Consider the following 14,060-nt stretch of genomic DNA (forward strand, 5'->3'; position numbering starts at 1 on the left):
CTACTCTCCGTCCTAGCAGCCTTGCTCCATGCCTTCAGTTGAACCAATCAAAAAAAAAATTACGGTCATATTCACTAGACAACACGTTCCATGGCGACATGACCGGAAATTCTAGTGATATGGAAGAACTCTCTTCTAGTATCTGAACCGTACACTGAAAATTAAGCATCAGAGTCATGGTCCATTGCATGGAACACACGCGAATATGCGAATGGCCACACTATTATAAAATGGAATTTGTCCACGCGAAGTTACATACACGCTAGCAGACGCGACAAACAAGTTAACATACAAACGCTTGAGCTTTGTTCAGCCACAATAACGTCCACGATCTCGCAAATATGGAAAAACCCGGTGGATAAGTGAACGTTTTAGCAAGCACTTATAAACGTATACACGCGGTCTCAAGGACTGATCTACAAACACATGTGTTCGCGCGATAATGAATCGGTCACGTCCAAAGATCCTTATCCTCGACCCTAGTAGCATACGTCCATCCCTTCAGTTGAACCAATCAAAAAATGACGCTCGTATCCTATAAAAATGACGCTCCTATCTCCTAAACAACGAGTCCCATGGCGACATGACTGGAAACCCTAGTGATATGGGAAATCTCACTCTTCTAGCATTCAGAATGTTAACATAAGATTTTAGGATAACTGGAAAAACGACCCCTTTGTTTTCAGCAGAAGGAGATGGCTTTTTGGTTGCAGTTTAGCAAATATTATTTTATTTTTTCTATCGCCTACGTTTCAATTGTCTACGCCTTCATATTCAGGGCAAAAACGGTTACTATAATATCGTAGTCAAGTGATTTTGAACATGGTATCTCAAAAAGCAACACGCTACTCCACTATAAGAACAATGCTGTTTGCTAGTGATGTATGCGGGGTTCTTTTATTGTGGAGTAGTGTGTTTCGTTTTGAGATTCCATGTTCAAAATCACTTGACTACTATATTACAGTAACCTTTGCCCTGAAGATGAAAACGTAGGCCTTTGAAACGTAGGCGATAGACAAAATGAAATAATGTTTGCTAAAGCCGTGACCAGAGGTTAAAATATTCGCTCGTTCTCACGACAAGCAGTTTATTGCACAGCTTTTACATCCTTAGTAGGCACGGACCCAAGTTTTCACCTTTCAAGAAATTGCGAGAATTTGCTGATAATGCAGTATGGAAGCATGATAATTTCGCAGCTTCGAACCTCGTGATGAATTTAGTCCAAGAAAAACCATTACTATAATACATTATAGAATTTATTTCCCAACAGTATTGCAGTATTTTCATTCTAAGGATCTGTATCTACTCATTTTTGTGAATTTTTGCGAAACCATTGGTTATTCGGCAGTTTTACATTAGGCGCGAAAATATCATCTCATATTATACCGCGAAAAGATGAGATCCAATGCTGTCTTGTCGAGAAAAGTTGGAGAGTAAACAATGTTACATCGTATGTTTGCTTTTTTATTGCTGGTCGAAGTAGGTGAAATATCGCCTTATTCTGTTCACGAATGCGAAAATTGTAAACTCTGGCCGTGACCAAAAAGCCATCTCTTTCTGATAAGATTTTAGTAAGAAACGCTTAAGACCTTCGCGAACATCACCGCATATCAAAGCCTGATAATGCATCAGTCACGTCCGGAAATCTCTACCTTCAATTGGACCAAAAAGTAATAACGCTCATATTCACAAGATAACACGTTCCATGTCAGCATAATCGGAAACTCTAGTGATATGGAGAAACTTACTCTCTTCTAATATCTGAACCATTCATCAAAATTAAGTATCAGATTCACGTTCCGTGCGTGATCATTCAAGAATGCACGCAAATACACGAATGGCCACAGGGTTAAAAAATGGAATTTATGCACTCATAGTAGCCGGGATAAGTTGTCGAGTTTTCCATGGCACATATTTTTGTCGATAAAAACAAAGACTAAGCAAGAAACACTTTGATACAATTCAGAAATGTTTCTAACGGTCTACCCTTTTATACATCATGTTTTATTTTGCACGATCTACTTAAAATCAAAGCAGTAAAAAATGAAAACTGAAAACACCGCCAACTAGCCCTGATCTCTGCTACAGTAACAAGTGTGAATTGGTTAAAAGATGTACCATCCTACCAATATCACTGGCATTTACAATGAATCAAACTCTATTAGTAAGATCGATCGAATTCTATTGTAGTAAAAAACTGTTAGGTCATTTGTCGATAAATCGTATGTCTTGAAAAGAATGGCAACTTTGTTTAAGCTGACCAAATGGCTGAATCGGTACGATTACCTTATGTTTGCACTGTTTACATTGTCACTTTGTTAGCCCTTTGTGAATGCTTGCATGAAAAACCCGTGCGAGTGAATTTTCTATTAAATATCACATTTAATAAATGTATGGAAAATGAATAATGCATATGCTATATTTTTTAATTCCCAGGCTTCAGCCAACCTTACATTCAAGTCAGCAACAGATGTCCCAGGGTATGTCGAGTACAAATACTAATACGGGATCACGTTTAGGCGGATCTTCACCTCTAGTAATGCCAGTATTCCCCCTCAGAACGTCAAATTCTGCACATGCACCTCATTACTCACCATACTCTCCGTCAAGGTAAATATCAACATTTAATCTGCACAATTTATATACACATGAATTGCGCAGATTAACGATGTAATGCCCAAATTTTTGTTTTGCGTCAATAAACTTCAGCGGATAGTCTTCGTGATGAGAAAGAAGAAAATAATAACACTCATACTGGCTTGAACCTTCGTTCGAACCGGAGGGATTCCATGAGAAACCGGCCGACCGCAAAATATGACCATCGTAGATTCGAACGAAACTTTGCAGGTGTGTTCGGTGTATGAATCTCCATGATATTCTCTGGCAATTGGAATATTTTGATACAAGAGCAGAGATACAAGAAATTTATACACGTTTCTACGTGTATAAATTTCAATTTTTTTTTGTTCGTTCGCTGTATTTTATACAGCAAAACTATTTGAGAACGAGTTACAGGGTATAAATACTTCTATAAAAAAAATACACTGAAAAAATGTTGTCATTTTTCAAAAAAAAATAAAAAATTTTGTTAAAAATTTAAATTGCGAAAAAACCCATTTTTTTTAATTTTTCTATTTTGTCTACGAAAACCTAAAGAGAAAAGAAACATTTTGAATGTGATTGCATGATGGAGAACTTATCGGTAAAAAAGTTTTTCTAACAATAACTTCATACATGTTTTAAAATTTCATACTAATTGACATACAAAATTGTAATTTTATCACAGAATATAATTCTAAGAATCATTTAAAATCAAAATGTATTTAACAAAAATCTTCCAAAATGCGATTTTCTCGAGATATTTGGAATTTTACTCCATCAAAAACAATTAATTCCTGTAATTATGCTCTTTTCAAAAGTTATTCGCGTTACCCCATCATAAAATGTCAAAAATATAATGTTAATCGTTTTAAAGACGTAAAAGCAAATTTTTAGTGTATTTGGAGCATGGATAAGCTTTCAATAAAAAAGTTTTCTTAACAACAACTTTTGACATATTTTTATAATTCATACTATTTGCAGTCAAAAATACAGTTTTCTTTTTGAATATGATTCTAAACGCCTTTTTAAATCGAAATGCTCATAACAAAAATTTTCTGAAATGTAGTATTTCTCGAGATATTTTAACTTTTGTTTTAACAACACAATTATTTTGTTTTTCATAAGTTATTCGCGTTTCTCCATCAACAATAATAGGTTTTTCAAAAGACCCATAAACTTTCCTACAACTTTTCCTTTGACATCAAGGCGATATTGTAAACCATTTGAAAGCTACATGGTTGCTTTCGTGTAAGTTTCAAAAGATTTACAATATCGCCTTGATGCCAAAGAAAAAGTTGCAGGAAAGTTTATGGGCCTTTTTAAAAACCTATTATTGTTGATGGAGAAACGCGAATAACTTATGAAAAGGTCGTAATAAAACAAAATAATTGTGTTGTTAAAACAAAAGTTAAAATATCTCGAGAACTACTACATTTCAGAACATTTTTGTTATGAGTATTTCGATTTAAAATGGCGTATAGAACCATATTCAAAAAGAAAATTGTATTTTTGACTGCAAGTAGTATAAATTATAAAAATATGTCAAAAGTTGTTGTTAGGAAAACTTTTTTATTGAAAGCTTCTCCATGATCCAAATACACTGGAAAAGTTGCATTTACGTTTTTAAAACGATAAACATTAGATTTTTGAGATTTTATGATTGGGTGACGCGAATAACTTTTAAAAAGAGTATAATTACACGAATTAATTGTTTTTGATGGAGCAAAATTCCAAATATCTCGAAAACTATCACATTTTGGAAGATTCTGTAAATGTAAAAACATGTTTGAAGTTATTGTTAGAAAAACTTTTTTACCGATTTTTTCTCCATCATGCAATCACCTTCAAAATGTTTCCTTTCTCTTTAGGTTTTTGTTGACAAAATATAAAAAAATTAAAAAATCGTGTTTTTCGCAATTTAATTTTTTAACAGAAATTTTTATTTTGTTGAAAAATGACACAACATTTTTTTCAGTATATAATTTTTGGACAAAAGTATTCATTCCCTGTAACTCGTTCTCAGATAGTTTTGCGGTATAAAATACGGTAATCGAACAAAAAAATTGAAATTCATACACGTGGGAACGTTTACGCCCTTTTGAAAAGTTGCTCTTGATTCAAAATAATCTTATTACCTGTGGAAAATGTTTAGTCTTCCATGCCGGTAAAATGTGTAAAGTTTCATCGGAATCTAAGATGGTCGGTCACGATTTTAAAGATTTTCGGACGGATCTTCGTGGAATTCTTCACCGGTCACAAATCTTGATAGCTCCTGGTTTACCTAGAGTTTTTCAAAAGCAACAGTCTTTCTCAAGGCTACCTATATTTTCGCTCGATCAGTCTTTTTCAAGACTACCTATACTTTTTTCGACAATTAGTCTTTCTCAAGACTACCTCCTTTTTCTACTCAATCAGTCTTTTTCAAGACTAAAACATTTTTCAAGAACAATTCTGCCTAAAGAAATATTTAATTCTCCCAACATGCCTGAGTCCTCCCAGAAAGGCCGTGTGCCAAAAATTAAAGCTAAACGGAAAAGGGTATCTTTTCCACCCGAAAATTCAATTGACTGCAGCAACTCATTCGATGTTTTATCCGAATGTGAAGCTGATGAAATTTCTAAATTTCCTCGCAGTATGCATAATGCCAATGAGAAGAATACGCAATCACCTCCGCCTATGATAGTCATGATCTCCGACTTCAAAGCCTTTTGAACTGAACTTTCGACGTTCCTTCCGGACGTAAAAGTCTTTTCAGATTGGCCGGAGAGGAGAATGTCGAGTTACAGCGGAGGAACTGATTGGCCACAAACGACTACTCCAGTATTTTACGGAGAACTTATATAAATTTTATTCATGTGATTTCAAGACAGATAGACCATTCAAGGCTGTCTTGAAAGGGCTACCACAAGGTCGAAGTTTGGATGAAATATCCAACGAATTGAAAAATTTACTTGGCTTTTCTCCTTCACAAGTTATTCTTATGAAGAGAAAGGCTAGCGGCGATAACACGCCAGTACGCTCTGGAATTATCCAGAGGCTTTATTTAATTCAGTAAAGTGGGAACATTATAGACGCCATGGGGGCAGAATTCAAAATCTGACCCAGTGTCGTAGAGGCCAAGGCTTTGGGCACGGCACAAAAAATTGTCATTTGGATTCCAAATGTATGATCTGTGGTGTTAAATCGCACACGAAATATACTTGTCCGCTGTAGCGAAAATCATAAATCGAATTTCTGGGGTTGTCCTGTTCGAGAAAAAATATAAATTCTCGCTCTAGACAACAAAAACAACAAATAAAAACCTGTTTTAATCCACCTAGCGGTGCAATTGTGCCTTTCTCAATCATGAACACGAGAATTTTTTAGCTTATATTTATTAAAAGCTTTCAAATGTATATATTACAATTTTATTATACATGACTTGACAACTATATACAAGAAAAGAAATCAATATTCGAGTTCTAAAATTTTGCAAAAGAAAAACCAGCCATGGTAATATTGAATTAAAAAACGAGCAAAATCGGTTAAGTCTCAAAAAGTCGATTTTTATAAAAAAAATTTTTTCATGCATTTTAAAGATGTTTGGCATCAAAAATACGAATTCGATTTCAGAAATTTCATGGGGTCCCCCCTTCGAAAAAAAATTTGAGATCCGGCTTACGTGGGAATTTCATATGTGACCGGACGGTTTAGTCTATATTTCCGGAACCATATAAGCGATCCGTACAACATTTTATCGACATCTGTGGGGATATTATAGCTATCATTTGGGACTAAGTTTGTGAAAATTGGCCCAACCATTTCCGGGAAACTGATGTGAGTTCGTCAATTTTGAAAGATGGCCGCTTTTCCCGGTCACTTCCGGAACCGTCTATGGTGGTCAATGTAGTCAACGAAAGTTTGGTTGGCCGTCGGTGACCTAGAACAGCAAAATTAATTTGTTTGAGAGACATTTTAGCGAAATTTTTACCTTTTTTGCTTTCATCGGAGTATCGGTTTGAATAGCAATTTGCGATGTAATCGCACGCCACAACCTGTAACTCCGGAACCGGAAGTCGGATCGGAATGAAATTAAATAGTCATTTACGGGGGCGCAACACCTTTAATTTGAGACTAAGTTTGGTTGAATCGGTCTAGCCATCTCCGAGAAACCGATGTGATTGTTATTCTGAATTTGGATACTTCCGCTGGGGCTTCCAGAACCGATGATGGTGGCCAATGTGGCCAAAAAGACTGAATGGATGTTAGCGACCTAATACTACAAATCGAAGCAATTTTGGTCATATTTTGAAAAAAAAATCACCTTTATACATTCATTGCAGAATTTATTAAATCGACATCGAAGCGTGATCGTGCTTACCACCCTGTAATTCCGGAACCGGAAGTCGGATCCATCAGAAATTCAATAGCAGCCTATGGCAACGTTGTATCTTTCATTTGAGACTAAGTTTGTCAAAATCGGTTCAGCCATCTCTGAGAAAAATGAGTGACATTTTTGGTCACATACACACACAGACGCACATACACACACATACATACATACACACATACATACACACGCACAGACATTTGCCGAACTCGACGAACTGAATCGAATGGTATATGCCACTCGGCCCTCCAGGCCTCCGTTAAAAAGTCGGTTTGCAGAGCAATTGCAATACCTTTCTATTGAGAAAGGCAAAAATGTACCTACTTCTTTAGGTACACTTTAAGAAAACACGTCCAAACGTGTTAATCCGTTTCAAAATAGATTAACAACTTCTTCTACCTCCGTCACACCATCCTATAACGGTGTGTCATCTTATGCTTCACTGGCAGGTAACAAGGCCAAAATAACGGCTACCGTTACCACGCCTACAAACTTGTTTGCACCCAACGCTTCCTTTAGTCCAATGGATCTAGGTAGCGTAACAGAAGAAAAATTAAAATACCTGCAAGACTCTATGTTACCTATGATGCTTGCCATGTTAAATTCTACCTCCATGTTTGAAGCTTTCCAAGCGGGGTGGGAATTCGCTAACAAAATTGTAATAAAATTAAAGGTTAACAATGATTTAAATAATCATTTAAATTTATTAAATTGAAATGCTCGTTCATTAAAAACTAGGGAAGACGAATTTTTCAACTTCTTGAGGATTCATAATGTGCATATAGCCGTTGTGATCGAAACTTTTTTAAAACCAAACATTAAATTGAAGAGTAACTCTAATTTTGTTATTCATCGATTTGATCGAATTGTTGGATTCGGCGGAGGAATCGCAATAGCGGTTAATCGCAGGATCAAACATTCCGTTACGCCGTCTCTTGACACCAAGGTGATCGAGAGTTTGGGTATCGAAGTTGAAACTGATCTTGGTATCATTTTTATTGTTGCAGCCTATTTGCCTTTTCAGTGCACTGGTGAGCAAATTAATTTCTTGAAAGGAGACTTACAAAAACTTATAAGAAATCGGTCGAAATTCTTCATAATCGGTGATTTTAAGCCTGGAGTAATGCTCAAAGCAATTCCAACGGTAAACTACTTTTTAATGATTGCTCTGCTGGTTATTATTCAATTTTGTTCCCGAATGGTCCTACGTGCTATTCGTCTGTAAGGAATCTATCAACAATTGATTTGGTTTTGACGGATCAAAGTCACCTTTGTAGCGAATTGATTACACATGCTGACTTTGATTCTGATCATATTCCAGCAACTTTTTCACTTTCTCAAGATGCTGTTTCCAATCTCATTAGCTCAGTGTTCAATTATCACAAAGCGAATTGGGAAAGGTACAAAACTTATATTGAAAATAATTTTAATCATGACCTTGATTTACAAAATAAAGCTGACAAAATTTAAGTAATTATATAGTTGATGCTAGAAATTTATCAGTACCAACAACACAGAAAAAATTTAATACTCCTATTATTGACGACGATCTTCAACTTCTGATTCGCTTGAAGAATGTTCGAAGACGTCAATATCAACGTTCTCGTGATCCTGCTATGAAATGTATCTATCAGGATCTACAAAAAGAAATTAATCATAGATTCACACTCTTAAGAAATGGAAATTTCACGAAAGAGATTGAACAAATCAAGCCAAATTCTAAACCTTTCTGGAAACTTTCTAAGGTTCTTAAGAAACCTCAGAAACCAATTCCAGCTTTAAAGGAAGGTGACCACATATTTCGTACAAACGAAGAAAAAGCTCAAAAACTTGCTCAGCAGTTTGAAAGCGTCCATAATTTTAATCTCAACGTTGTTAGTCCTATTGAATCCGAAGTCTTACAAAAATATGAAAACGTTTCAAATCAAGTATTGTCTCTAGACGATATTGTTGAAACAAACTATGATGAGATCAAATCCATCATGAAAAAGTTAAAAAATATGAAGGCTCCAGGTTATGATGGAATTTTCAACATTCTTCTTAAAAACCTTCCCGATATCACCATGAGATACTTGGTCAAAATATTCAACAAATGTTTTGAATTAGCATACTTCCCTGACAAATGGAAAAATGCCAAGGTTATTCCTGTTTTGAAGCCAAATAAAAACCGAGCAGAAGCATCTAGCTATCGACCAAATAGTTTACTCTCTTCTATTAGTAAATTATTTGAAAAAATCTTCCTCACTAGAATGATGTCACATATCAATGAGAATTCAATTTTTCTTCCTGAGCAGTTTGGATTTCGTATTGGACATCCAACTACTCATCAACTTGTGAGAGTAACTAACATGATAAAGGCAAATATCTCAGAGGGCTATTCCACTGGAGTTGCTCTTCTAGACATCGAAAAAGCTTTCGACAGTGATTGGCCAAAGGATTAATTGCCAAAATGTGGGATTTAAATTTTCCAATTTACATAATAAAGATAATTAAAAATTATCTTACTAACCGTACCCTACAGGTTTCTTATCAGAATTGTAAATCTAATAAGCTACCCGTTAAAGTAGGCGTCCCTCAAAGATCAAGCGTCGCACCAATCCTATACAATATTTTTACCTTTGATCTTCCAAATCTACCCACAGGCTGTAAAAAGTCACTTTTCTGTGATGATTCTAGCATCTCTGCCACTGGTAGGAGCCTTCGTATTATCTGCAGTCGACTGCAACGAAGCTTGAATATTTTCAATGATTACCTGAAAAAATGGAAAATTTCATCTAATGCGGCAAAAATACTATTGATTGTGTTTCCGCATAAGCCAAGAGATTCTTCTCTTAAACCAAATAATAATCATATTATTAAATTTAATGGTTTGAACTTAATGTGGTCAGATCAAGTTAAATACTTGGGTTTGATTTACGATAAAAACTCACTTTTAAGGATCACATTGAAGGAATCCAAACAAAATGCAACAATTATATAAAATGTTTATACCCTCTTATAAATAGGAATTCTAGGCTCTGCCTAAAGAATAAACTATTAATTTAGAAACAAATATTTAGACCGGCAATGCTATATGCAGTGCCAATCTGGGCAAGTTGTTGTGCTACTAGGAAGAAAACGCTTCAAAGGATTCAGAATAAAATTCTGAAAAAGATTTTGAAGCGTCCTCCCTGGTTTAGCACAAATGAGTTGCACAGACTCGCAAAAATAGAAACATTAGAAATTATGACGAACAGTATTATAAGCATCCATCCCCTGGCCCAACTGTCACAAATACTCAGACGAATACATACATAGATAGACATACGACTAGCACATAACAGTTGTACACTAGTACGAAAAACTATGATTATTACAAAGCCACAACATATAGGTTTCTACTTATTCTACTTTATTAAATTAATTTAATTATTGAATTAAACATATAACATAAAAACCTGTTTTAATCCACCTAGAGGTGCAATTGTGCCTTTCTCATTTCTACAAACTATGATTTAATAGCTGGTTCGTACAATATAACACTATGGAAATGTCTTTCATTCTTATTACACTTGGTAAGTATATATAAGTGCACCTTTTTGCATTCATCGCGGTATCGGTTTGAATCGGAGTTTTCTATGTGATCGCACTCCACAACCCGTAACTCCGGAGCCGGAAGTCGGATGGAGATGGAATTTAATATCAGTTTCCGGGGACGCAACACCTTTCATTTGAGACCAAGTTGATCAAATCGGTCTAGCCATTTTCGAGAAACCAATATAACCGTTATTCTGAATTTGGATGCTTCCGGATCCGTCGATGGTGGCCAGTGTGGCCAAAGAGACTTTGAATGACTGTTGGTGACCTAGATCTACAAATTCAACAGTTGTGTTCATATTTTGGAAAAAATTTCACCTTTTTACATTCATCGCAGAATTCGTTAGAATCGGGATTTGTTGCGTAATCGTACGTATCACCCTGTAGTTCAGGAACTAGAACTCGGATCCACACAAAATTCAACAGCAGCTGATGGACCTTTCATTTAAAATCATATTTGTCAAAATCGGTTCAGAAAATTCCGAGAAACCGATGTGGACAAATCAACAAATTTTGTTTTGTAACCATACTCTTCAACTCGTAATCCGGAGCAAGATGTCGGTTGAAAATGAAATTCAATAGCAACCTATGGGAATATTATACCTTTCATTTGAATCTTAGTTTGTAAAAATCGGTTCAGCCATCTCCGAGAAACCGATGTGGACATTTTGTTAACAAATCCGCACATACACACACATACATACATACATACATACATACATCCATACATACACACATACACACATACATACACACAGATATTTTGCGATCTCGGCGAACTGAGTCGAATGTTATATGAGACTCGGCCCTCCGGGCCTCGGTTAGAAAGTCGGTTTTAGAGCAATTGCATAACCTTTCTATATGAGAAAGGCAAAAGAATAATATTTAATTAGCTTAATCAGCATGAGTTCAATGTTATCTTCATGTGATTATATTTTGAAATGTTGGTGGAATGGGTTTGAAACTGGAGGGAATGGGGGGTTAGTAGAGTGGTAGTGGAGGATGCGTCAGAAATCCTTCATCTTATTTCGGTATACGGGGTGGATAAAGGAAATGCGGGCGTGAGGGTGGTCCAAGGGGAGGGGAGTGATGAAGGAGGCGGGGGGAGGGGCGGCGACGCAATACTCAACTACATATTTTGCCTTCCATTTGAGACATGGTTTGAGAAAATCGGTTCAGTCATCACCGAAGAACCGATGTGACTTTAATTGTGGAATATGCCCAGAATTCCGGACTTCCGGAATCGTCAATAGTGGACAATATATTCAAAGAATGTTTGATTGGCAATCAGTGATCTAGATCTGCGATTAGAAGTAATTTGGTGACCATTTCAATAGTTTTTAGCCTCTGAGGTATTACGATTGTACCGATTTCTATGGGAAATTCCAGTGTATCCTTACTAACACCCCTGTAACTCCGGAAGCAAGAGTCAGAACCGAATGAAATTCAGCAGCAGTCAATGGTATTACTGTATCTTTCATTTGAAATCAAGTTTGTAAAAATCGGTAGAGAATTCGTTGGGGACTGGGTGATATTAGCTTAGGAACTTGGCGGGTTCCCCGGGGGCGTCATGAACTGTCATAGGTGGCCAATGTGGTCAAAGCTGCTTTGATTGATCATTAGTGATCCAGACCCGCAAACTAGAGTAATGTTACATCAATTTTAATATGTTTTACATCATTTGAACATCATGGTGGTACCAGTTTATATGGGAATTTGCTGTGCGACCGCACTCTTCAACCCGTAACTCCGGAACCGGAAGTCGGATCAACTAAAAATTCAATAGCAGCTTATGGGAGCGTTATACTTTCCAGATGAAACTAAGTTTGCGAAAATCGGTTCAGCCATCTCTGAGAAAATTGCGTGAGTTTAAATGACACACACATACACACATACATACACACACACAGACATTTGCCGATCTCGACGAACTGAATCGAATGGTGTATGACACTCGGCCCTCCGGGCCTCGGTTAAATAGTCGATTTTTACAGTGATTGCATAGCCTTTCTTTATATGAGAAAGGCAAAAACATGATTTGCGGTGTTACCTGCCATTCAAAGACTACTCAACCGATTTATTTCAAACTTCAGGAATCAGGAATCAGAATATATTGGCTCAAATGGCACGTTCCCCGTACATAGTCGGGGATTTGTGCCTTGCCGTGTGTTTTCATCATTTCCTGAGCGGAAGGAAAGGACAAGGACGTGTGAGGAAGTAGAATTGGAAGGGTGGGAAAAATAACAGCACAAAACAAAAATAAACAACAAGTAAGTTAAACTCACAAGTAGTTCAACTTGCCTGCGAATAAGCCTAAAGCTCTTTACCACATTGGATAAGAAACTTTAGTATGTCTCTAAGTTTCAGTCGACCAAACATGGTTTCGTCTATATAAGGACGGCTGAAGACTCGAAATCGCAATTGCGCTACCGCTGGACAGTTGCATATCAGATGATATGAGGTTCCGTAGTCGGATTCACAAAGATCACATGAAAAAGACTCAGCGCGCTGAATAGTTGCCATGTGATAATTGAGTTTGCAGTGGCCGGTTAAAGCCCTGGTCACAGCATGCCGCAGTGGAGCTTCGAAAAATGTAAGAGATTTTTCGAAACCACTGGGCAATGTTGTTCTAGAAACGCCTTTGTTTGGCGACACGTTTGTAGATTTCTCCAATAATTGCGGTGCTCGGACGAAGCCCAGGACCGTATTTTTTCCCGTATCCAACTTGTCGAAATTGGCAGCGCTGGCTCAGGACCAACGAAGTCAATCGCTGAACCTGCCCTGGCCAATTCGTCAGCCCATTCATTTCCAGTAATCCAGAATCTTCACATGGAATGTCCTGTAAGGAAAACTACAAGTGAGTGTAATATCGCTGGGAGCAAGAATATCTTCACCCCATGTAACCATTTGTGACCACAATCGTGTATGAGTGGTAGCAAGATCAACATGATTACTGTTCCAAAGCCCAGTAACCTGCAGTCTGTATGCACATGATAGTGCTTCTTGTTTTAAGTGTATGTGTAATGGTTTGATATTTAAAAGTGCCTCAAGAGCAGCAGTTGGAGTCGGGGTGAAAGCACCAGTCAACGCCATGAGCGCCATTCTTTGCAGATGGTTTAGCTTTGACTGGACTGTCACCACCTCTCCCCTCTGCCACCACACAAGGCATCCGTATGACAGTATTGGACGTACAATTGTCGTGTAAATCCAATAAATGTATTTAGGTTAGAGACCCCAGGTCTTTCCAAAAGTTCGTCTGCACTGCCCGAAAGCCATGCACGCTTTCTTGACTCTGAACTCAATGTGAGCAGACCAATTCAGTTTGGAATCCATTATGACTCCAACGTATTTGACTTGATCTGCACACAGTAGCTCAGAATCAAAGAACTGCAAGGGACGAACTCCGGTTGTTATTCGCTTCTTCGTGAAAAGAACCATTGAAGTTTTGCTTGGGTTAACTGATAGTTTAACCTGTCGACACCACTGTTCGACGGCTCTTAATGCCTGTTGCATT

At 37.0% G+C, this 14,060-nt stretch overlaps 1 protein-coding gene across 14 annotated transcripts in view; it reads left to right on the forward strand.

Annotated features, from left to right (window-relative positions):
• Positions 1–14,060, forward strand: part of LOC131694307 (teneurin-a) — a 1,511,233-nt gene that overhangs the window by 400,250 nt on the left and 1,096,923 nt on the right. For 13 of the 14 annotated variants that reach the window (XM_058982937.1, XM_058982945.1, XM_058982962.1 and 10 more), the window contains one exon: positions 2,437–2,610. The exons of the other annotated variant lie outside the window; for it this stretch is intronic. In XM_058982937.1, the coding sequence (XP_058838920.1) occupies positions 2,437–2,610 (174 nt within the window). The remainder of the gene's footprint in view (positions 1–2,436; positions 2,611–14,060) is intronic. 14 annotated transcript variants of the gene reach the window in all.

Source organism: Topomyia yanbarensis, chromosome 1 (genome assembly GCF_030247195.1).
Source record: "Topomyia yanbarensis strain Yona2022 chromosome 1, ASM3024719v1, whole genome shotgun sequence".
Lineage (NCBI taxonomy): Eukaryota > Metazoa > Arthropoda > Insecta > Diptera > Culicidae > Topomyia > Topomyia yanbarensis.